This window comes from Strix uralensis, chromosome 26 (assembly GCF_047716275.1).
Source record: "Strix uralensis isolate ZFMK-TIS-50842 chromosome 26, bStrUra1, whole genome shotgun sequence".
NCBI classification, from domain to species: domain Eukaryota; kingdom Metazoa; phylum Chordata; class Aves; order Strigiformes; family Strigidae; genus Strix; species Strix uralensis.
The window spans coordinates 4,365,934-4,392,335 of record NC_133997.1 but is presented as its reverse complement, the minus strand read 5'-3'; the positions used below and the strand labels follow the sequence as shown (position 1 = coordinate 4,392,335).

At 41.1% G+C, this 26,402-nt stretch overlaps 1 protein-coding gene across 1 annotated transcript in view; it reads right to left on the bottom strand.

The window, feature by feature from the left end:
• The window catches only part of GRAMD1B (GRAM domain containing 1B), a 132,656-nt gene extending 117,203 nt beyond the window's left edge, over window positions 1-15,453 (bottom strand). The window contains exon 1 of the mRNA XM_074851156.1: window positions 15,279-15,453. Coding sequence (XP_074707257.1) covers window positions 15,279-15,304 — 26 coding nt within the window. The 5' untranslated portion in view covers window positions 15,305-15,453. The remainder of the gene's footprint in view (window positions 1-15,278) is intronic.
• Window positions 15,454-26,402: the final 10,949 nt, after the last annotated feature.

The window sequence follows — 26,402 nt, the reverse complement described above, 5'->3', positions numbered from 1 at the left end:
ATCTTCACCTCCATTCCCCAGCTGCAAAACAGGAACATTATCTCAATTCATTCATTAAGCATTGATGAGGGTATGTAAGGCATAGGAAACATTCAAACAGATACAGTACTGTCAAATTCTTCCAGAAAAGAAACCAGAGCTTTTCCAACATCTGGCTGCTTCGTCACTGATGTAAGAAACATTTTTTGCAGAGTTACTAAAGGTACAGAGTTAGTTTCAGCCTTTTTCTCTTTTTTTTTTCTTTCATTCTATGTTTCCCTTTTCCATTCTCTCTCAGATTATATTTACCTGAAAAGAACTTTGTATTCTAACTCTGTTTTGGACACTCATATTTATCCATCCAGCTGTAGTTCACAACCCTGAACTTGTGAAACACTATGAAACCACACACAATCACAGCTGACAGCCAGACAGGCTACACACGCAGCACTTGCAGAAGCTATTCCTATATTACGTAGTTTATGTGAGACAAGATTTTCCTCTAAGACCAGAATTCAAAGGTACACACAATATCCTGCCCTGCCCCCAGCTTTCCAAATCCTGCTATTTCATGTTTTTGCAACCTTACACCCCAACTCTCAAACTTCTTCCTGTCCTGCTTGACTTAACATTCCCTCCATTGCTTGCCAAAACCCAACTCACATAACACTTTCTTATAAAAATCCCCTCTCTTCGAGGCTCAGGAACAACCTTAGTTGTCTCTTTCAGCAGATCCATTTTTTTTAAACCATCTCTCCAGCCTTTATAACAGGTTTATTATTTACAGATGGAAAACTCTGCTTTCTCCACTGCAAAATGTTAATCAAACCTATGGGAAAAAAGGCATCACAAACTCAATAGGCAGATTTCAGTTCAGTGGAACAGAGCCATCAAAACTCAAGCGTTATGTGATTGGGTCTCTTTGGAGCTCATAATTGGTTTTCACCATATGCTTATGAAGAGAATCAAAGCTGAGCTTTGGGCAAAAGGCTAGCATTATCACAGCAAGAACTAGACTCAAAGTAAGTTTACAATTTGAAGTCATTAATTTTGGTTTCATTCAGACAAGCAATTTTAATAAGGAGTTGGTGAAATGAACAGGAACAAATACATAAGCAAAAAAAAAAATAAGTGAACACCTTCCAAGTAAAACTATGCTGCATACAGCTTCAGAAGGCACCTGTACTCCTCTAATAACCACTCTTTCACATCTCAAAAACACAAGTCTTGCTTATCTTGGACTGCCAATCATACGACTACATGGATTGTATGAATAGGCATAAGAGGTATCAGTGTTGTACAGACTGAAGCTGAAAACATTGTCAGTTCTTGGGCTACTGTGCTTCTCTCTTTGCCACAATGAACAGAACTTTTCTTAAAGTTCTTAAACTGAGGAAAACATTCCAGATAGTTTAAGTCTGGTTTTGCAGATTCAGTGGTAAGGAGTACATCCTCACAATTCAGCTTCATCTGAAAGCCAAATAGCATGCTCTGTGATGCACACTGAGTCAGACTGGGAGTTTGGATTCAGAAGCATATTTCTGATCCACACTAAAATGCTCATGTAGAAGCACCCATGTACTGGAGTGCAGGGATTCAGCAGTAAGTAGAACTGGGGTATCTGCCTGTGGGCTGCTTTAATTCAGAACTAAGCCACCCACGTGGACAACACGTGGTGAAAATATACCAAGTAGCAATTACCACTAGCATTTCACAGGAGTGTTTCACTTCATTGTTTTTTAAGTTTGGTTTATGTTGAAGACCTCAAATACAACTGTCCATCCAGTGTCATAAAGCAAATGCTCTTTTATTCACAAGGAGGGGTGAGTTAACATGTTACACGTGAGAAATGGGCACACACCTGCAGGTCCTAAATTTACAAGGAATTTACATTGCACAGCTCCCTGGTGAAACGTTTCAGGTTCTTCAGCTTGTCTGAACTTTATTCACCATTTCTTTTCCATTTTTCCCAGAACTTAAAAAATTCAAGCCATTAGGTGGCTATAAACAGCCAAGAATAAGACAACAGCTAAAGTACTGCTTGGTCTATCCCAGTCCTCAGCATAGAATATTCCTCTCCTAAGTATTTATGCCTATCCAATTCTGAAAATACAAGACAATAGGGGATGCTCGTCTACATAAATGTAAATATTCACAAATGTAAAATTTAATATATAGTGCAAAGCTCAGGGGTTAAACACTGGAGGGGACCTCAGGCAAAATGCTATCTTCAGATAGCATCTACCAATTTTTTCTCTGGAGAGAAATATATGCACAAAATTCTTTTTCCTCCCAGTCTCTACAGAATTTGTACCCCTTAACTGCATCTCCCAGACAATACTATGACACCTGAGACCCACCCAAGCATCCGATGGCAAATTCCCCATTTTCTTCCAAATTCCTAATTTTGTTACCCATATGCCTTGCTAGCACCGCAATTCAAGTATTCCCATAGCAGTAGAACTTGACTTTATTAACACGTTGGTAGCATCTTGATTGTAAAATTATACACCATTACCACCATGAAGATGGCAGTTTAGAACATACAAGCAGTGCGACACTGTCCACAGATTTGCAGTAACTGAATCAAATTTCAAATCAAAAAAGCAGCCACCTTCAGGGGTGCATTTCTCAGGTTTACTACAATCACTGAACAGAAATTACCTTGACAGACTACCCGAGTGTTTATTTGTTCTACTCTTAAGTAATCTTCTCCAAACTGCCTACATAACATTCCCTCCCTCTTACTCTCCTCATATCACTTCATTACTTCTATTTCTGTCTGATACCGATGCGTTAGCTTGCATCTTTTGTTGCTCAACAGATAGAAGCTGAGCTCTCCCCTTTTTAGTGGGGGCCTTTTGCTTTTAATGGGATCACTTCTTAATCCAAAACACTCAAGTAGGTGTAGGAGTTCCTAACTTCATTTCCTCCTCAGATAAGAATTCCAGTAAAGCATAACAATCAGCTGAATTAAACCCCTAAGAAAAAAAATCTTCTCAGGAATTCTCCTTACAATCCAAGGGTGCTAAAGAAAGGAACAACATACAGTAACGATTAGCAAGTTATTCAGAGCTTTACTAGAAAACACACAGATGGCACACAGACAGTCAAATGCTACACATACATTTTATGACATTTTGGAAGCAGCACATTTGGTTTTGAATATGCCAAGCTGTTACTCAGAGCAGCTTACTTGCCATCAACAAAACTCTACCCCATTTATTTTCATATTTAAACACATATGCAGCACATATCTTTTGAGCATGCTCATAGTAAAACTATTAACATGGATTTGCTATGTTGCTGTGATTAGGGTTTTTTTTTTTTTCTCCCTCTTGAGTCTGGAGGGAGCCAGAAGCCAATGGAAAAAGAAAACCAATATGTAAAACTCATGAAAAGCATACCTAAAGGAACAGCCCCTTCCAGAAACTTTTCTTACTCTCAGCTCATGGAAGTGACCTTTAGATGCCTCTACCAACTTGCCAAGGTTCTTATGGAAACAAGCCCAAGAGTCTTGTACTTTAACCTACCACAGAGGTTGAGGATGAGATGTGCTTTGCCGTTCTCAGGCTTCCCAACCCATGTAGCAGATGAAGATGCCCAACTCCCATTTTTAAAACAGATTCCAATTCTCTGGCAGTTTCGCAGTGAGCTAAACTACTCCAGCAGAATCCTGCTTCATTGCACCAACTCACCATAAGATTCATAAATGCAGTTACACAGGATACTGAAATATGCTTATTAAGTGAATGCCATTTCATAGGTTTTATTAATAGTGGGATTTTTATTTTTTTTTTTGAACTGAGGAAGGAGAGCTGGTAGTCTTACAGCTGCCACAGCAGCAAGGGATAGGACACAGACATACCAATTTGGGAATTTTCTCAAGTCATCTTGTGTTGCAGAAAATCCAGAAGCATCTGCACTAAACCCATAGTGCAGTTGTGCAGAATCATCCAGCCAGTCCCCAATGCCCATCTTCAGAAGGGCATAATTCAGGAGATGCTGACTCCCAGATTGCTACTATAAACTGTAGACCCCACTGAGCTAACCTCAGCCCTCTTTTCAGGGTTATGCCAGAGATTAGAAACACTCAGTTACTCCTACACTCCTAATAGTCCCTTTAATCATAAATTACATACTCTTATATAAGGTTTCATCATATTGCCAAGAGGGCAAGTGAAGAATGCTCTCTTGCGGACAGTGCTTACAGGTTTTGGCCTCAAGCAATCTCATCTCAATTTCTGTTCACTCTTCAAGATGGAGAGATGTCTCCAGAGTGTGAAGGGCACTAGTAAGCATATCATTTCAGCAATAATTACACTTGACATTTAAATTATAGCCCAGAATAGTTTCATTTAGGCCTTCACTGAGTAACAGGAGAAAAAAAAAAAAAAAATCAATACACATCACAAGAACGACGGGCTGACATCAGAGCAGCGTTAAACTCCTTAGAGCCCTACACTTCATAAATGGAGGAGAAGCTAGAAAACAAGCCTAAACCCCCTGCCTGAAAAACTCAATTGCCCCTTAAAAACAAGCAGATTAAAGCACTGCAGGATCTCATAGTAGTAAGTGTGTAAAAACTAAGCTGCATTTAGAAATTAACAGAGCACCAATCACTGTGCCCCATTTGGGTTAGGAGTGGTTTTCAAGGGCCTGGAATTCGAGCCACGGTACTTAATGACATCAGCTTTAGCAAAAGAGCCTTCAGAACATGTTTTGAACATGCAAAGGTCTTGTTTCCCATATAGTGCTGTGATCCACCACCACTCTAAACCCTTCTACTCCACAGTGTTTAAACTGAGAGGACTCAGCAGTGTTTAAATAGAGAGATCTCGATCTTTTCACATCCAAATTTAAGCAGCTTTGGCATTAATTGGTCTTTCAACAAGTCAAAGGAGATAACCAACTTGGGAAGAGAACTATACCTGTTTACAAAAAGAATTTTGCCTTCAATGGCAATGCCTGCAGAAAGCAAAACAAAAGCACTTATTCCTTCTCTAGAAGGCTCTTACATACATTTTGTTCTTCACACCCAATGAAATACTGTCAGTAATGCCACCTGGCCTAGTCTGTTTAGTCTCAATCTCTACAATTGCCAGGCACAGGAGACAATGAATCAAGACATGTGGCCATATAAAAGCACAGACTTGCAGTGACATAGACAGCCCTGCAGGACCACATTAAAAAGCAAATCACTCCAGGCAAAAGTTCTTAGCTGGCATAAAGCAGAGCAGCTCCATTGATTTTAATAGAGCTGCATCAGCTAGTATTGAGCAGTGGGGAGCTTGGCTTTATATCCCCCAGCTGCAATCCATCTCATCTGTGCTCTGGCACCAAGCGTACTCCACTGGAAAATGACAACAGTTTGGCATAGAAACCACTACTGAGATTAAAAAGCTCATTTTTATTTCCTGCTCCAGTTAATTTTCCTGTTCCCCAGAAAATTCCTCATGTCTATCTCCCCCATCACATATACAGGGATAATACCTACAAAGAACAATGCTGCTATTTGTACAGAATTAGAGCCAAGGAGCTCCTGTAGATGCTAGGGGCATATAAGCTACTCATTAGCTACTCAAAATATTGGCCCATTAAGAGACAAAAGGCTTACCTACACAAGTAGTAAACTGGCCTGATCTGCCTACTCCAGCCATAAGACTGCAAGGGCTTGGAAAGAGAGCACAAACATCCCTGAGCTCTAAGGGTTTGTTAGCTCAGGGGCAGCACGGTGCAGGAGATTAGAGTATTTCCAGATCAGAGACACCCATATAGCACTGCACAAACAGCTCAAAAGCAGCCAAAAAACATGAGTACCAAGTGATCTAGCAGGAGAGAAGCTGAAGCATTCCCAATTCAGAAGAGCAGACTGCCTCACAGAAGTTCAAACTTAAAAGCTTTAAGGACACTGCGTCATTTTGCTCTCTTCCAGCTTTGCTAAGTGACAGATCAGAGTTGCCTTTGTACTCCAAGGTCTCATTAAAATGAAATGAGGAGCTTCTCTCAAAGTACCAAGGTACTCCAGAGCCTCTGTACACACTGGTCATTTTTTTCCTTTCTCTCCCTTGTGACATAAGGGGGAAGTCTTTTAACAGTTAGACTGCTCTAATAATAATTAGTTTCCTCCTCTCCTCCACCTAGCCTAGATCCCCAAAGCTTTCTCTGGCAAAGGCAAGGAAGAGCAGATGTTCAGTTCAGATGAGATTAAAGACAAATGTTATCTATTGGTTTGCCTATCCTGTAAAAGAAAGGATTGAGATTAAAATGAAAGCCAAGGCAGAAGATCTCAGATTTGGTAACTAATTCTGCAGTTTGAAAGATCACAGGAAACTGGCCAACTTTGCCACCAAGTGGAAAATGTGACAGAACCAAATAATTTGGCTATAAGAAATTCCCTTGACCTGAGGAACTTGTGTTTCCAACCTACCGATTTTACCTTGCCAACCACTCATACGACTTCAAAACCAAAGACTGAAATACTGGTTAATAATTGGATACCCTAGAGCCAGGAAAAGCCAGATTAGAAGGGAAAAGAAAACTGGTAGAAGAGAGAAATCAGTAAGAATAGAGGAGAAACTGATAAATTAGTCTAGAATAAAAAGTTCAGATGTGTACATCTTGGCTGGATGACAGCTGCAGTGACTCATACGATAGAACATCACACAGCCAATGGAGTCATTTAAAGAGGTCTCCAGAGTATGAAGCAAGGAATAACAGGATAAAAATGAACCAGGACAATTCTGTGAATGTTTCAGTCATAACATAGCTGAACTTGAGTGTGAAAAGGTAAGCAAGGGGAATGGGTTGAAACACAAGTAAGTATTAAGGCCATTTTGTAAAACTAGTATCCACTTTTTTGTGAGCATGTCACAGCAAGTTTATGAAAACCACCCATAGACTTTAATATTTTTAAATGCTTAAGAACCCTGCAAGGGAAGTGACCCAAGAGAGTCCACAAAAGTGCACATACTGCAAAGAGAACATAGCTCTGGACACCTTAACATGAAACTACAAGTTACCAGTTATTTACAAGCAATGGCCACAAAGTTCTATCACAAAAGGAGAATCCCCAAGTAGATTTTGTAACTTGACCTTTAAACATGCCTGACATTATACAAATTACTTGCTCTCACTCTACCAGCTTCCTCACCTGTAGAAGAGGTAAAGCATAAAAAGCATTGATGTCAAAGTATAAGAAGCACGAGGGCAAAGCATCATCACTGAGAGGCAAAAAGCTAGTCCAAGCCAAGCCTAACAGAGCTCTCATTTCTGTCCCTGGAATTTATGGTTGCAAGACTAAAATTAGTGACACAAAATAGTTTTGCATCTAGCAGGCAAAGGCAAACCAAATTCAAAGTGAAAAAAAGGTGTGCTTGAGTTTTAAGAAAGGACAGCTGAAGGGACAGGAACTAAACCTGAGCAAAGGAAGGGAACATCCAGCAGACAGAGGCCCAGTGATAAAAATAGCTTTGGCTAGTTTCTCATTCTGTTTGCCATAAATACTTAAGTCTCTCAGCACAGGAGGAGGAAATCTGTGTGAGGCTTGCCTTCCTTGGATGAATGTGTCAGTATTTCTTACTCCTTTACAGTTGCATCCAACAAAAAAGTTTTCAGAGCAACCTAGGACTCAAGCCTGATTGTTTCTCTGCTTGCAGTATTTACTGGGCCCAGAGCTCCCATTTTTAGCAACACAGATACCCTGCACATCTCATCACACCAGCCCCACAGCACCAGGTCTTAGCCTATCTAAACTCTACCAAAAACATACTAGTACTACCAGTCACTGCTCCAAGGCCACCATCCCTGAAGTACATCTTCACATGTAGCCCAGGCATTGCAGGTTGTATCACAAAATGCTACCTGGATCCAGCTTTCCCAGACTCATATCATATCAAGTGTCCTGCAAACTTGGGGTGCAAGGTACTGGTATTTGAAGAATGCATCCGAGTATATCCTTAATACTATCATACCAGTAAAAAAGTGGATTGTGGTCTTTGATATGTACATGACTATCAGACTTGATCAGGCTGTTTTCATAGCTGGACATTTAGGCAGTGGTGCATCCACAGCTGCCACAGGAGCAGTACTCACTTGGTGTACCTTGACACCCAAATCCTTTTAGAACGTGAAAACACTTGATCAAATCTCCATCTGTAGATTACAACACAGTAACACCTGTATCCTGATCAGCAAACTAAAGGCTTAAATAATTCAGATTGAGACAGTGAATTTAAAACAGAAGATCACCACGTATAACTCTCCATATGAACTTTTTATACGTTCACGATAAAGTCATGTCTTGTTCCATGCATAACTAGTACCTTATGTAAAGCCAGTTCTCTATTTCCTTGAAGGCGGTGACATGTTTTAAGGATACCTACTATACCTCAAACTTAATAGTTAGCAGATGTTTCAAACAGCAACTGTTTTCAGGACAATACATCTCCCTACATTTTAAAAAGCTTATGACAAATACATGCATATTTGCACACGATGCTTTCAGAAACCTTTGAAGGCCATCTTCCCAACCCTTTGTCATGCTAGATGCTGTTAGTGGGCAGTTTCGTGCATAGTCTAGAAGCCACCTTTTTGCAAAGTCATTTATTTGAACTTGCACTCTCCATTGCAATGTTGTACCGTGGTAGTTTCTAGAAACTGCAATCTAAGGTCACAGTTGGGTGCCTTGCATATAGATAATTGCAGGTGTAGAAATAACTGCTCCTAGGAATTTAAGATGGAATAAGTTATTCCTCACCCATCTCCCTCCCTTTCTAGTACTTAACAAATACTCTGCCAGCAAATTCTGCAAGCTGAAAGATCATGAATCATTTGGGTAAAAAAAGAATATTAACCCAACAGTGCTCTCTCCTGGGACTCAGGCCTCAGCCAACTAGTAAGTCATTAGCTGGACTCTGCAGTTCCACCTCAATCACAGCAGTGTACCAGAGCTGCTCCTTCATTAATCTTTCATCTCAACACAGATTATCTGTTAATGTTTGAGGTTATTTATCCTCTTTCCCTGCCACAGAGTTAATTAAAAATGTAACAAAGTTACACACAGTTCCAGAAGTGAGTTTTTCCTGTGGTATCATCGAATAACAAAAGATAGATGTTAAGACCTGCAGGCATGCCAATTCTGCTCTTCTTGACCCCACACTGCAGATTTTCACATGAAGACTGCTTAAAATAAATACCTTATTCATTAAGTAAGAACTGGAATAGAGAAAACATGTGGCTCTACTGCAGCCATCGGGCCTGCCAGCTAGGCATGGTTACTGTAAATGACCTAGTTAGAAATGGAAATGTGAGAAAGCTGCAGAAATCTCACACTATCACAGCACTACAGCCTACACCAGCACACTGAGCCTTTAGTTTCACTTCCCTACCCAGCTGTGCTCTGTCCTACCAAAAGCAAAGATCCCCCCAAATGGCACAGTTTCAGGTTCTGAGCCACCCAGTTAGTTTAGCATTAGACAAACAAGGCACAGGGGAAGATGCATCTTCTTTCCCTGTATATGCTCTGTTCCAGATTTTACACAATTAACTTAAAACCCAAGCCTGTCAGATCAGGTAAACTGTTACTTTTTGGATGGGTTTCCTCCTTGCTTGAGGGGGCAGGAGGGCAGCAAGGTTCTACAGCTCGCGGGTCTCTGCCCTTTCTACCGTGTCATGTGTCACAGTGATGAGTGTCACACCACAGGCGGAGACGACAGCTTGTTCTTTTAGATTAGCTTCTCTTAGAAGAGATAAGGGCTGAAGATCATAATAATTATCTCCAAAAAGCATTTCCAATCCCTCTTCCTTCCATGTAGTATGTGTAGGACACAACTAGCACTATATGATCCAGCCGTATCACAAGGAAGAGGTGGTGGAAAAAACACAGGACAACTGTATAGAATTTGGGTGTATGTCACAGAAAAGCCTAACACACCTCAACACAAAACATGGCAGCTACAAGGCTAGAATGTAGCATGGTCATTCTCATCTGTTACTCCTGCCTCACCCATGAATAGGGCAAGATGTTCCACAGTCACATCTGAAACACATCCATCCCCACCCCCAAAATTTTCCTTGTCAGCAGATACAGACACACGGCCAGAAGCTTGACATTTTCCATCCCTTATAAAGGTCACTCCATTTTAAACTATTTTAGCAAGCCAAGTATCATCCTTATAAAAGCCCAATTCTTTGGTGTCCACCCTTGCCAAATATCCAAAGGAGAAGGGGAGGGTGGAAAAAGGCTGCAGAAAGATGTGGGCATGTGCAATAAGTGCTGGAAGTAGCATAAAGCTGATAGCAGAAATAAACCTGTGGATCAACAGGAACTGCGGAACAGTACAGCCCAAAAACATGACACCTATTCCTGATTTACAGACAGGAGACACAACACAGGACACCACCCACATTTTGACAATCTTGTAGTGGTAGAATGCCACATTTTGATTATACAGCATGCATCTTCAGTGGCTCAAGAGATCCCACAGCAACATTAGTGTAGCACGCCACAGAAGCAGGGAAATACTTACAAGTCCACAGCACTGCTGTGCAAGACTGACAAGCAACAGCCAAACATATCAGACTAATTGTCTGAAATAGAACAACATCAGCAGGCACACCACAGGTAACATGGCTACCATTTTGTTTCACATTAAGCTTTCACCCCAAATCCCGTAAGCAGACATGGGAATGGCATAGCAAGCAGTCTCTAAGGAGTCAAAGCTAAGTAAAGGAGTCCAGGACATGTGAGGTCTTGGAGATAGTCATTGGTATAGCTACCACAAGCAAGAGGAAGAGACTGTCTCTGAAAGCAGCTAATCTAAGTGGTCCAGAGGAGAGCAGAAGGGAAGAAAAATTCTAGTGCTAGTCTAGAAACAACCATAACTCTAGTCTACCAGTTAAGATGTTAATCTGGTTCCCATTACAATCATACAGCATTTCTCTATTTGTTCTGTATTTATCATTACAATATCCTCCAGGGTGACGCTGGCATCCTCCTTGCTAGAGGCTGAGTGCCAGCACCGCTCACACTTTTTAGACATTCAAATACCACCAAAATCAACACCAGCATACTCATAAAATGGCTGACCTTAAATGACATACTTATTGTCCCTCCAGAAGTCTACAATGGAGCAGGGACAAAAGTCAAACCTCCAAGTGGCCTATGTTAGCGCTCTAACCAACCTGTCATTATATCTTTATATAGAAGTTTAAAATATAGATCTTGCTGTTCATCTGCCATCCAAGAACAGGAGGCTTGATCCTGCCTTCCATGAGTAGCTAGACTATAGACAAACCCAAGGCCTTCAAGATCAAGGACAGTTTCACACTGGTTAATTTGTATATATGAAATGGAATGACATTCACCATATGTACCCATTAAGTTGCTGCCTGCACACCCAATGTAGTTGAGCTTCCATATTGTTCAACTATCTCCTGTAAGGAAGTAACTTATTTCAGAGACTATGGGACTAAACGTCCTGACCTTCACCCCTGCACCTGCCTCCCCAATAAAGACTTATCAGAGCATGGAAGCAGAGGAGAGTTACAGATTTGCATTTCATTACTGCAGAAACTTATCGCGAAACACTGTTCTGAGACCCAAGATCTATTCCCAGAGTAGATTACTAAAGCTTGTGTACCACAACCCTTTGCCTTAAGGAGCTTGGGACGAAGTGCACAGGACAAGTAAGCATCAATATGTAGTCTCAGGAGAATATAATACACAGGTCCCAAGTTCACAACAGCAGCATGCATGACATGCAACAATGGGGGCAAGCAGGGTGGCATCCTGCTCTGCAACACACAAGAGCAATGTGTACAGAAGCATTTAAGCACATTGCACTGAAAGAATATACTAACTACAGGCAAGCCAGACATATGTTGCCAAAAGTATGGTGTTATAACCAGCAATTTCATTTTTTGGATCAAAAAATAGCACACACCATGAAAGCTCACGAACGTAGGACTGTATTCCTTAGGGCAGGTAAGACTATGCTTTGTCTCTCCTTTTGTCCTATGGTGCCTTTTACTATTGCTGTTTCACGTTACTGCTCATCCCCAAATCAATTTAAGATTCCTCCTTAACCAAGAGCCTGAACTCCAGCACCTCATTCTTCATTGCATCAAATTTGTTTCAAGATAAAAGCTTGGCTTTGTAAGTCTGTTTACAAAAAAGCCCCGGTGGAGTGTGAATAGTCATAATTATGTTAAATAAGACATTTATAAATATCATTCACATAATTAAAAAGCAACAGATGCTTTAGAAATAGTAAACAGTTCTATGCAGAATTGCATAAATTCTCAAACTCGCTGCTTAAATTCACCTCTGATATAGGCACATTACAGTCTAGCTACAAGAATAGTGTTTCCCAAACAGTCAACTATAAATTCTTTGTCTTTTATAAATGAAACCTTCATAGTAAGTTTAGCCATACAATAAGATTATTGCCCATCAGGTGTTGCACTTTGTTTGCTTCATTTTCTTCCCAGGGATGACAGTTTCCTCCAAGACTCAGAATTTTTTCAAGATGCAAGGTAATCAGAATCATGCGTTTCTGCCTTCAGCAGCATGCACAGCCTTTCCATAAATATCTCTTCACTCTAGAAATCACTTGTTAGTTATACACGGTACATATTCCAGCTTGTACTGATCATCAAGGTCAAAATACATTCCTGCTGCTTAACTGAATAAGCAGAATCCTTTTTCCTTTGTGAAATTTGAATAAAGAGAGACACTTAGCCAACAGTAAGGCATGGTGCTTGAAGGGGTGTGTGACAAAGCCCGTACATTCCCAAGAAGTTTAACATTGTTGACCTCTCTTCTAGATTCTTCACCCCACCACTGCCACATACACACATTTTTATGACATTGCACGGGCCTCCCGTTTCCTCTTCACCCCATGATTTACACCACCACCCCTGCCAAGACTTCACAGGCACTCCGTGTCATAGCTGGGACACAGACTGGGTCCAATGACAGATGCAATGGACTGTTGTTGTCCCAGAGAAACCACGCTAATGGCTAACAAGGGGATTCTCCCTTTTCCAGAGCAAGGGCCATGTCAAAAGGGAGAAACTCCATCAGACATTTCTTCAGCTTGCATGGATTGTTCCGAGGTAGCCAGGCAATGTTAACTACAGCAATATTTTGTACTTAAATCGTGCACGTGCTTAGCTGCTGGCCATTAAATGAAAGCCAGGAACTCCTGTTCTATTCTAATAGACACTCCAGCCACATGGCATTACCCCGAGGTGTTACTTTTTTGCACACATCTTCTGAGGAACCTCAACAGAATGCCTCCTTGGCACACAGGACCCTCCAGAACATCCTTAGCTGGTGCTCTAAGTGCTCTCCTTCCTGACGTTTTGTTGTCTGACTTCCTAGCAAGGAATTGATAAACTGCCAGGTGAATTTTCTTGATAAACATCTACATTCATAGAAGAAAACTCATGTTATAAAGTCTTAAGAGACCACGTTCTTTCCCGGATAGGCCAAAGAGTGAAGCATTCAGTCCCCTGCTTCCATTCTTAGGGAGGAAAAAGGCAACAGGAACTCCAAAAGCCTTTCAGTTTTGTTTTTCCAAGACCTGAGCTCCAGTCTTATCATTAGTATTCACTGAATACAGTTTGCCAAGGGAAAGAAAAAATTATCAGAGGTCACCTAATCCAGATCAAGCAAGATCCAAGCCACAGTCATTCTTTAATACATGAAAATTCATATAATTCTGTAACAAATCTCTTATTTAACATTTACCCAATTGTTCCAGGCTTCTTATATGGGAAAGGTCAAAAGCAGACAAGGGTAACAGCACCTGATCTCTCCATATTGACATTAAATTTCTTTTTCCCTATTCACTTCAGCATGTTTTCATGAAATATGCACACAGGTACAATGGATTATGTATCACATGATGCAACATTTTGTTATTAGATAAATGAAAGACAAGCAGATCAGCTCTGGTCACAAATCACAGTAGTATTTCATTCTGGTTTACAAGCTTGCAATTGCTATAAGCAACAGGACACTAGGCAGCTGTGCAAAAGACTAAAAAAACAGGAAATGCTTCTGAGATCTTAAGTCAAGCTTTCACCTGCTTTCTTCTTTCAGAGTTGGACATTTTGATCAGATTTCCAGTGGCTTATGAAGTTTGCCATTTCTGCATTCTCTACAGATGCAAACATACAAGGCTAATATTTTATAAATTTTCTGTCAGACATTCAGGGAATCACAATCATCTAACAGCCAAGATTAACAGTGTCATCTTTTATTTAAGGCCTAATGTCTGCTTCTGAGAAAGATTACTATTAATATGATTAGGTGGGTATATGTTTTATGAGCCAAGGGTATTCACAGAATAATCAACGTGTGGTCAAAATCCCCGTCTAGCTCAGCCCACACTCCAGCCAAGGATTTCTGGCAACTCTGTTTACTGCGCTAAGTTATGCCTCCTGTCAGACACATATGTGTATATATATGAATTATATAAGATATTCAGAAGCCTTAAGTTCATTCTAAAAGCACATAGACAACCAGCTATATTTGTTGCAATAGCTTTTCCGACAACTCAAACGAGAAGGCTAGACTAACCTGCTGCGTTCAGTAGCCTGCTAACTCACATTTAGCATGCTATTTCCAAGGCAATGTGCAAGCTAGGAATACATGTTGACAGAGCTAAAAGCTGCTCCTAAAAGAAACCTAAGAAATAAAATTTAAAAACCCACAGAATTGAGTGGTATGAGGACCAAGCAAAAAGCTTCATTTTAAAACTGAAGCAATATCTGCACAAGCATTTTGCAATATCCAGGAGGTCCACAAAATACTAAGTGTACAGTTATTTGAACATACCACCCTTCCTGTGTGAAAAGACCGTGCCTTCTGTTCTTACATGGTGTGGAGTATTTTAATACCATGACCCTCACCAGACCTGTCTCAGACATTCAAATCTTGTGACATGAAAAGTGACAAGTAACAGAATTTCTTATCCCTCCAAAAACACAAGCCAATCTCTCCCATCACAGCCTTTTCAACAGTCCATGTTAATAGCTTTACTATTGACTTGCAGTAACTTCAGTGTTTCAAATGGAGAACATCGCTGCCAAAACGATGCAAGTCCCCTCAGACACCTCCAGAGGGGACAGTGTGACAGTGTCCCCAAAGATCTGTACTTTATATTCCATGCTAAGAGACCAGCACCGTCAGATATCTGCCTGGCTTCCCACAGACCATCAAAACCCAGCACCAACAGTAGTGCCACCGACTCCCGGCTGGAAAGGGGGCAAGAGTAAGGCTGGCTTACCTGGCTCTGCTTGGAGGGGCACTCATTCATCAGGCAGCCTCACAGCAGCATGCCCGGGTCCCACGCCCCCGTGGGCAGAGGGGAAGGTCCCATTCCGGAGGCGGGAGGCAGGGCTGGGAGGCGGGGAGCCCTGTGTGAGCCGGACAGAGCTCCGGAGATGCAGGGTCAGTCTGACAGCCGGCAAACCCAACAGAGCTGCTCCACTCCTCTCATACTGTAGCACATCTCTCACTGCCAAGTGCACACACTGCCTGCTCGGGAGCTGTGAGCCTTGTTAACCCTCTTCTGGCTGTAGGACAGGAAGCAGGAGCTCTCCTTTCTTCAGGGATCTTCCTTGCCCTGTGCTTTCCAATCCATCCTCTTATAGCCACTCCTGGAGAAACCCCTCTTCCACATCAGGTGGGATTTTGCTATGCAATCTAAAAGAGAAATTTAAAGGAATGACAAGAGGCTGCCAAATCAACAACAACAAAAAAAACACAAAAAAAGAGCTGCAGATGTGGAAGGTACAAACAAAACACATTATCAGCAGAACAAGAGTCTGCTACAGAAAGACAGTGCCTAGACTGAATCCCACATTGTTACCAACTGCACAGGACTGGAGGTGGAAAGAAAGTGGCTTGAATCTTACAGTGGAGTGGTCTGAATGTTTATACTTCCTCTGTTTACAGAGGAATTTAAAGAAGGTCAGAGGTTTTGTGCACCCGTCCCCACCATCTGCAGCAAGAATATACTTCTCTGGGAGTTTGAGTATGTACTTGTTCCCAGAATCAGAGAGGTTGGGGCACTGGGATTATATATACCTGACAAAAATGACATACAGAAGACAGATACTGAGCTAGAGCAGGTTAATGGGTGATCAGGTTTGTTCTAGCATTAAACCACTTCTGAGTGGCACAACACTCATCTGCCAAAACAAGCTCACAGCTTTGAAGTGATCCTCTTCTCCTCATGCTTACTTTGTTTTTCCACATTGTCTTAACTCAGTGACCATGGGCCATATTGTCTTTCCTTAAAAACCATGCCCCAGGGATTTGGACACCAAGTTCTCCTTAACTGTAATCAAGTCAAAATCCATTGTGTAGCCTGAGACTCAGATATCTGGGTCTACTTTTTACCACAGTTCAGTAGAGCACCCAAGAGTTCCAGTTCTGACAGAAATACTAGATCCCATCCTGTGGTTGAAAGTCTTAGGGGACAGACTGACTTGTACAACACATGTCTGAGAAAGCTGGTGGGTTGTTTTCAATAGGTTGACATGTCCCACTAATCAAAAGAAAAACTGAAATGAAGAAGCACATTTCCTCAAAGACATTTACTCAGAACCAAACACATACTGCAAACAGACCATGGTCAGAGAAATGAAGTGTAGCTTCAGGCACATTGTGTAGACAGCAGATTACCATAAAACCTCCATAAAACAAAACCCAACCATCTCCAACACCCTTCCCTCCCCAAGACAGTCTAATTCAGGACTTCTTCTAGAGTGTTTGTTCTCAACGCTTCCTATCAGAGTTTTAAGTCAGACATGGGCAAACTCCAGTATTTGTTCTTTAATACTCATGAGGGCACGTGACTGTGCAATCACATTTTGCAAGGAAGGAACAGACTGTAGCCAAAGAGCAAGTAGTCTTCTAGAGACCAACCTTATCTAGCATAAGGAGCAGCCAGACAAAACTGCAGTCAGGGACTAAAGGTCTGTCTACACTGCAGTACTGACACCCAGGTTATCTGGTGTAGCAGATGCAATCCAAACAGACAGAGCAGCAGGGTGCATTAGCCTACTCGGCGTGACCCACACTGTGCTGCTCAAATACTTGGCTCATGTACACAGTAGCATGTATAGAGCAAATAAAAGGAAAAAGTGACATCTCCCAACTCCTTCAAGTGGAAAAGACAATCCCTCCCTAATTCCCAGCATGAAAGTCTGCCTTCACAAAGGGTACAACTTACACATTGTTCTGATCTAATAGAGAACAGCAGCATTATACATGCTAAGGTGCACCGCTGCTGTAATTACCAGTGGCTTGTAGTGACATTTACAGCTAACAAGCAACGCAGCCACCTCCCAACAACTTCAGCCAACTGCTTTTCTCTAGATGTTAAGCAAGGAAATTTGCTCTAAGAACTTTTTCTGTGAATTTGCCTTCTCCTCTTGGGAGCACAGCCAGCATTTAAGCCCTTCACAGCATAAAGTACTAGTACTCCATAAAAATATAGCCTCATCCCTTGACCTTTTACTGAGGAAACTGTTTTGCCTACACTCATTCTATACAAGCAAGCACAGAACTAAAGCCATTGCTCCTCAGCTGAGTATAGACAAGTGAAGCATTGTTCACTGATCTGCAGGCTGACAGCACAAGCAAAATGAGCAGTGGTCTCCTCACACATCCAAACTGTGAACTTCACATCACAATCACTGTCTTGGGTTAGTCTAACCAGACTTTAAGAAAAAAAATTCTGTGCTCAGAAGCCAAAATATATCAGGAATGCAGCTATTACTCCACTACAGCCCTTACTCAAACAAGTTTGTTATGTTAAGGTTGCCTTCATCTACCTTGTTTTGAGTGCTCATCTATAAAAAGCAAAGCTGACCCTTTTCAGAAACCTACTCCTTCATGCATCACCTGATGGCTCAGAAAAGCATCATTGAAGACAGAGCTGTCAATGTACATCTTAAAATATTCTTAAAATGACAAATTTCCACAGGGATTTCCATAGGAGCTGAGATGGTGACTTTTCAAGGTAAAAAAAGACAGTAATAGTACCAAAAAGCTTCTTCCTGTGCTTACAGCAATTATGCAATTGGACATCAGGTTTCCACCTGCCTATTTTCCAATCTAAATCGGTTCCCTTGGGACAACAAAAAAAATTGTGCCCCTACAGCCAACTCCACCGTTTTACTTCCTACAGGCTCTAATCTCCCCTCTGCAAGAAGGGAGTCAGCACAAAGCTAATCCAGTGCTTCTGAGAATGGAATTTGACCTCAGACACTGATGTGGATATTGATAAACTGCAAAAGAAAAGCAGTTCTACAAACAAGAAATAAGGCATTTGAAATAGCCCACCTAGACATGGGATTAAGTCTGATTGCACAACACGTTCCTATTTATCCCCCCAAATACGAAGCTTTCTGCTAAGACTTAAGGGTAAAGCCAGCATTTCATTTTTTCTGAACATTGTTTGACCAAAAAAGAACCCAGTCAAATGTTGCTTTATTGCTACACAAATACAGGTTTGCTTTTTTCCTCTGAGCAGGCACAGATAGCACCTCTCTCCAAGAAATAAACCACAGAAGTAGATTTAGCACTTACGTAGTCTGTCCTGCTTTCAAAAAGTTATAGTATCCCTTCAAGGCAGAAGTACACCATTTCATAAAGAAGAAGAAAAGAACAAGATTGGCAGATATGGGATTAGAATTTAGGACTAAAACCCTACCCACACTAGAGAACTCTTTCAGTTATCCTATTGCTTTGCTTTTTGCAGAAGTTCAGGACCACATGTGCATTTCTGTCCTGAACCAAGTAGGGAAAGCAGCTGGAAGCTCAGTACTGCAAGTACAACTCCTAAATCATTCACAACTCCAATTGGCTCCATCGAGCTAGGAACTGCTGTGATTAGCTTTTACTTTTTCAGCTGCCAATTAGAAAGAAAAGCCAAAAAAGACCTCATTCTTCATTTCAAAATCCCTAGGGAAGACCTGAAGTGAAATTTGGCTGTTCCATTCCAACAGGAAATAGAGCAGTAGAATTTATTCCCCCTCCCACCACCCATAAATTTGAATGCAAACCAGTTACCAGTGAACTGGAGGACAGAGAATGGAAAGCAGACTAGTTAGAGACAGGAAATTTGGGAAGAAATTGAGCTGCTTCTGCTGTTGCATAAGGCAGATAGAGCATGGAATCTGAGTGACTTCATATTATTTAAGAGGTCACTAGACATCTCTTCAGTGTCCTTGGGCATTCTGCAGGATTGTTCCCCACTGGAGATTGATAGAATATGGAATCCAGTGTTCAGGAGAGTCTTATGTGAAACAACACAACCAAAGATGGATTAACCTTCTTTTTGGATATATACCCTCAAGTACCTCAAAAAATGTTTCAGCAAAAAGCTTACTGTTTGCTAGCCCATATTGTGTAAGTTTAAACTATCCAAACACCCTTACCAGAAAAAAGATTGGTCAGCTGATCCCAAGGTTGGATTTACAATTTGTCAGCTAGTAAATATTATACAAACATGAAAGGAATTCCTTCAGGAAACTTTCTATCAAAGCAGCAGGTCCTAGGCTTTGACCTAATTTCCTTCCATATTTTTTTCCATATAACCAAATTTAGTCTCAAATAAACCGATCAAGCAATTCAGAACATAAAAGCCATCTTAGTACCTGTGAGTGCTGAAGCAGAGGAATTAAAGCATGTATACACTGCAGAGAACTTGAAAATACCAATATCAAGTTACTCTGAACCATTTTCGTTAAGAGTTTTTTGTCTGCATGCTATTTACACCTAGACATTCCTCAAGTTATGGAGGTCAGGCCAGATTTGCAAAATACTCACAACAGATATATCTTTTCTCCAATTGAATACTCTTGGTAGAAATGCTCAGCTGTAGGTGCTGAATTTCTTCAGTGAACTGATGCATCCTACTCTTAACTCGTGTTTACTTCAGACTACCCACTTAAAATAACACAAAAGCACAGATGAGTAATTGGATGCAAAAAAACTAGTCTCAAAAGCCCTAGCACCCTAAGAGAGGTGGGCAAAACAGACCTGGCAGCAAAGAACACAACAGCTTTGAGCTTCCTTTTCTCAGGAAATAAACCTATTATCTAAGTCTTGCATGCTGTAAAATTACTCTATCTTGTATTTGGCAGACTTCTAGCAGAACTACACATCAGTGAAACTTTTCAACTATCAGTTCCTGTTGCCATCCATAACACTTCAATAAGGAGAAGAAACAAAGATATTAAGACAATCAAGTCCTTGACAGGCTGACATGGACCTTTTTGAAATCATTAGATGGCTAACTTGGCCAATTTCAGCCTCGATACCATTCCTGAACAGTGAAAAACCTGAAATTGCATTTTAGTTCGTTTAGATATGGTGATTCCATTGATTTTAGGCATGCCCATGAGTAGTCTCAACTCTCTGGAGTTATCAAATTAAATATTTCATCAGCATTAACATGCCTCTGAAAAGGTTTTTTTCTAGGTACATTAATACTATTACTTGGATTTAAGTGAATTCATGTATTTTCTCATACATTCTTGAAGAACCTTTACACTCTCCCCTTTCCTGAAGTACTAGGCTATAGTATGAAGATCAAGCACACTGTGTAATATGGCCAGAGCCTTGCAACACCTGCAACAATAAAAAGATTTACAACCAATACATCTCAGGGAAAAAGGCCCCATCTCCCAGAAGGTTAAGCTATCTGGAGCTATCCAAGCAGGTGACAAAAGCCTATCCTCTAACAATACCGCTTTCAAACAGCATCAGAACTGGCAGGTTTAGAACTTCAATCTTGCAATTCTGAATTTCACCTTTTAGAAAAAGACAAATCTGTACCAAGTTCTGCACAAACAAAAGCCTTATGCAAGTTCAGATATACGCTTGGTGCTCAAACTAAAAGCAAGAAGTTTGTTCTACTTATAGAAGTGCATTGTGCATTGGGGGGAGCATATATATACCAGCTGCTAACCTTAGGGCAGAGTTAGGAGCTGTGCCCTCTCGGGTAGAATCCAAGTCATTTGCCAGATTAATGGCTACGACTAGCAACTTGTTTTTTAAAGGCCAGAAGCCAGGCACAGCAGAGAGTCATGACATCTCCACTATATTCCTTTCCTCTCCCATCCAAGTGGTCATTGCCACCAAGGCCAAGACAAGCATAAAGCTTATAGATTACATTAGAGACAGACAGGCAACAATAGACAATAAATACCAGAGATATAAAAGTTCATGAGGAAAACTGTGGCCTCCAGGCTTCTTTCAAGGACAGGGTGTTTAATAATAAATGCAAGATTAATACAGCTCTCAACTATCAAGGCAGGCCTTCAGGGAAGAGAAACAGGGCTTGAGCTTGTTTTATTAGAGTAATTTAGAATATTCACAATGTTTGCTCCATACCAAAAACACTCTGCACAAACAAATGCACTGTCCAAATTTAGCTCTTCAATTCCTTCTTCTTTCTAGTGTTTCCACACACAAAACAATAAAGACCTTATTGGAGAAAGCAGCAAAGAGAACAACAAAGCAAGTGAAAAATCACCAGTATATCAAGGGCGTCATTCCTGCTAAACAGTCAAACAGTTCCTCTCCAAAAAAAAAAAAAAAAAAATCAAATGAGAAAGCTTCCAATGCGATACCAGAAAAGAAACTGCATTGAGCATATGGGGAGAGCATCTGCTTTCAAAGCTCAAAACTTTCCTAGTCTTTCTGGAATATAAGTAACTACAATAAACATTCCCTGGCCTGACCTTGGGAGCGCAGAATACTACTGACTGTCATCACTGGTTTGCACAGAGATGCCAAACCCCAAGCTACCACACTTAATTTCATTATGCCTTAAACTCCACGACATTTGCTTAGGAACTATCAGGTGCCTGCAGCAGCTTCAGGACAACTACTCTAAAAACTGGGCTTTTGATACCTATGCCAGCTAAGGCAGTTTCTTAATCCTACACAGACAGCACTAAGCTTTCATTTCACACGGTCAAGTTGAAAGAATGCAGCAATAAAGTCACAGCTGCTCCTACCTCTTCAATCAAGTCACCAAACCAGCTGATTGTAATATTCTTCAACTCTTGTGGCCACTGCCATGGGGTTATTTAAGCATATCCAGATAGATATTCACAAATGTAACTTAAAACATTTTTGCACCTTAAAATAGTTAGGGAGCAAAGGGCTCTTCGGATTTGTTGACTTTGGCATCTATTTTTATTGCCAAGTTATAAACCGAGAACACCAACTGAGGTATTATAACTGGGATTCTGACAGTCACCAGAAGACTGATTACTTGAGCACTATCAACCTTTGGGGATTTGCAATGTTTACACCACTTCACTTTCATGTCCCTCTACTATATTTGTTTCAATGAAAAACTTCAACATGCAAATATGTACAGAGCATCTGATAAAGAAAAAACTTTGATACTAATCCATTCTTCCTCCACAAGAACCTGTTTAAGCCTTACTACAAGTGCTTGTCTTTATCTGCCCAGAAGGAACCCTGCAGCTGTGAAACAAATTCAAATTCCAGAGATAAACAAAGTCCAGTTACTGCTATTAAAATGCATTAATAACCATGAGTTTAGGCACGGTGAAAAATCATGTAACAAATTATTACAATTCAAAACTAGGAATTTAGTATTTGGCTCAGATTATAACATTTCTAATCAGAACACTTAAACTCAGATTTACAGCATCTGCTCTAAGTTTTGTCTCTGCAACTAGGCAGTTTCCAGAAACCTAAGCAAAAGAAAGGAGCTCACCCAAAATGTAACAAGGTTGAGGCAAAAACTTTCTTTAAACACTACTAGTCAAGACCAACCCTTAATCATAAGGCATAAATCACAAGCCAGTCCTTTCTCCCAGTCTCTCCTCCCCATGCAGAGTCATGACCATTTATATCACCAAGCCTGAGGCAAAGGGAACAACAGATACCTCAGACACTCAAACAATTCTCATTTTTCAAGGACCTACCCCTTCTCACAACCTTACAGGTACTATTTCACACTCGTTTTTAGGACAGTAAAAAAGCCAGCCACCAATAACAGATACTGGTTTATAGCAGAGACAGTTGGGAGATCACTAGGACACTAGGGAAGCAAGAAATGTAATAGATTATTTACTGCTCAGAACCAATAGAACTGGAGACTTGCACTCAGGTCTCCAACACCCAAAATCAAGGGTCCTCAAGTCTCCTTTATCCCCTCATTTTTTTTAAACACACTGAAGCCACAGCCTCAGCAGACAGCCCTCCACCACCCAGCACAGTCTGAGGGAATTTCACCCCCCAGGCAGCATCACACACAATCCTGGGCCTCAGCACACAGGATGGATTCAGACAGGGGAAAAAAAGAAAAAGAGTTACCTGTTTATAAGGTATTGCATAGAGAGCAAAGATGACTGCAGACCAGCAAGCCCAAGGCCACCATTACCGCCTCCCTCCAGGCTCACCTCACACAGCAGAACCTTCCAGAAGCAGGTTCCAGGCTGCCCAGCTGCACTGGCCCTCCCTACCTTTGTCTCGAAGTAGTATAAAGCCACCTGGTTTCCAAGAAGAGAGGGGTACCTGACTGCAGGCCCCCCACAGAGCCCTCGTTACCTCAGCCCGGCATGGCAGCACAGGTGAGTCCTCTCAGCTCATCCCAGGGAGCAGAGTGCCCACAGCTGTGCCCAGACTCCCTGCTGAGGGCAGGGGGAGGAAAGGCCTCACCCCCCCCCACTCAGCCTTTTGTCCCCCACAGCCAGGATTTTCCTCAGGCAGCAACGCTGCCTCACACACAGCAACTCTTGTCTTGCCATCGTACAGGAAACCCTGTCTGGTCCCAGGAGCAGCATTTTGTGGGAGGTTTCCAGCAGGTGTGTTGATTGCGACTGCTAATGCCTCTGCTCAGACACGGATGGTATTTTTCTTTTGCCTGAATTTGCCATTGCACTAGATGAATATTTACCAAATCAAGAATCTTTCCCAGTTAGTTCTTTTTTCTGCCTTTGCTGCCACATTGCATACCTAGATACTACATCAATTTCAAGTGAGTACCAACCTGGCCTACCCAAAATACAAGTGAGGAAAAAGCTTACTTCATACCATTTTCCTTCCAAGCCTGCAGTTCCTTTCCAAGGCCTTCACTGCACCCAGTGTTTGAGAGCACCTGCAGAGGGGACTGGTAGCCTTACAAGATTAGCAAACACAAGTATTCATACAGACCTGTTTCTTATTTAAGTCAGAGCTGCTATGCCCATCCAAAAGGGTCCAGAGAGGCATCATTTTTGGGGAAAGGTTACTGTAAGCTAGATGTACATTAAGTGACTTGATGTGTGCCTCCTGGGGAACCTTGTCAGAGTCAAAAGTAAAGGAAGGTATGAGGAATTCAGCTGAAATCTAACTGCTTGATCATGTTGCTATGACCTTTTAACTTCTTGCAATTCATTTTAGTAGTAGGAGAGCTGTGTCCAGCCAGGGACTAGAATAGAGCTAATATGTCACTATTCTTTTTTCTTCCCTTTGGAAGAAGGATAAGGAAAAGTTCCTGCTTAAAAACATGACAAAGTAGCTTCTCTGTGACTTCCACTGATGCAGAGAGAATTAAGAATAAACCAGAGAACAGAAGGCTGGACAAAAAGGGGATTCTAGTCATGGAATCCAAACCACCAAGCACCTGACAATTAAGGATTTTAAGGTGCAAGCAATAAATTGTCTCTCATGTGTCTGGTATGCAAATGAACTCAGCTAGAATACCATGCAGTATTTTATCCTAGCAAGAGATTACCCTGTCATACCTTTTCTGTCACCCCATGTTGTTGTGGTGACAGTATGAGCTTTCTGATTATTGCAGTAGACAAATTAACAGTAAAATCAGCCTGCTTCCATTAAGCAAGGGAAATTTCTTTTCACAGCTAGATGCACATTCAGGATGCCACTATGTGAAGCAACAACCAGTCCCACTGGTGCTTCTCAGGAGCATCAGTTAAGTTTAGGCAAGCTGAAGCACAGGATGACACATTCCTTTGACCCTCATTTCCTTATGGCTTGGCTCTTCCTTTCTTCTCTGGTAAGGGCCCCTTGCTGGGGCAAAGTAGTATTTTACTGCAGATCTTTGGGGGCTCAGTTGTAAATCTCCCTAGGAACATAGTGTGTAAAACTGCCGTTAGGTTATAAGAACACAGTGAATGAGAATTGTTGGATATACTTTCCTGTCTCTCAGTTCTACTTTGTGTAGTCTTACACACACAAGCTGCCTTGGCTATTGTCAAATGAGTGAACCTGTTGCAAACAAACATCCCAGAGACATACTATGAAAAAAATCAGTATTCTTAGACTGAACTTTTAAACTTAACTAAAAAACAGAGGCATGCTACCCTTAGTTTTATTGAAAGCCAAAAAGGTCTTGTCATTTCTTAACATAATACACCATGAACAAATAATCCAGTGTAAATAGCAACTTTACTTCTTCTGGGGTAGTGATGAGATTATTTCAGTACCAATCAAGGAAAAGTTGTTATGAAATTTGAGGATTCTACTAATCAGATATAAGAAACAAGTCCTATCATGCAAGAATTGATAGAGGGAAACCTCTTGCCTGTCTGAATACAAGAGCTGGAGACTTCTGACAGAGTTCCCTCCAGGATAATGTGCAGAATTTCAATTTTAAGCTTTCCAATAGACAACGGTTATATGCAAATTCATTATTCCATTATCTAGATCCAGATTATCTGAACACCTCTGATCCAAGGGTTAGATTGTTCACCAAATACAAAGTATTAATATTTCATAGTTTCCTGGGGTAACATATTTTAGCCTGTTGAACAAAGTAAAATATTCATAGCAATCATTCTGTGAAAGATCTATCAGCAAACAGCCTAGGGGAAGAAAAAAGATGTGGTGGCATTAGCCAATATTCCCCTCTTCAGTGCAACAAATTCATTCAGCAAAAATAAAACCTAAACAGAAAAAGCCACCCAAGATAAGGTAGCAACTATTTATGTACCTCCTAATTCAACTGTATTTTTAGGCTCCATTAACAGTACGTTAATGTATTGTTGTATGTACACTTGGGTCACACTGATCTTTTACCAAGACCATTTTCTAAGGTGAAATGCTCTAAAGAACACAAGCGTGGGCTGTCTAGAGAGAAAAAGTCCTTCTCCTAAGACTTGCTGTGATTCACTTTTTTTGCATGTCCTTCCTTCAGGATTTGTGCTTTGTGAGATACAGAACAGCTTCCTGGTTAACAGGTTGGATATAAGCAAAAAGGTGTCAAATGTGTCTCCTAGAGTTGAAAAGTGGATGTCTTCAGCCAGGCTTCAGTATGCAGAAGGAAAACTAGTAGATTGTGAGCCTTAGGGGTCATAATATGTGGCAGGCAATGCCAGCAGCATGTTATTTATTTTGACTACTGACA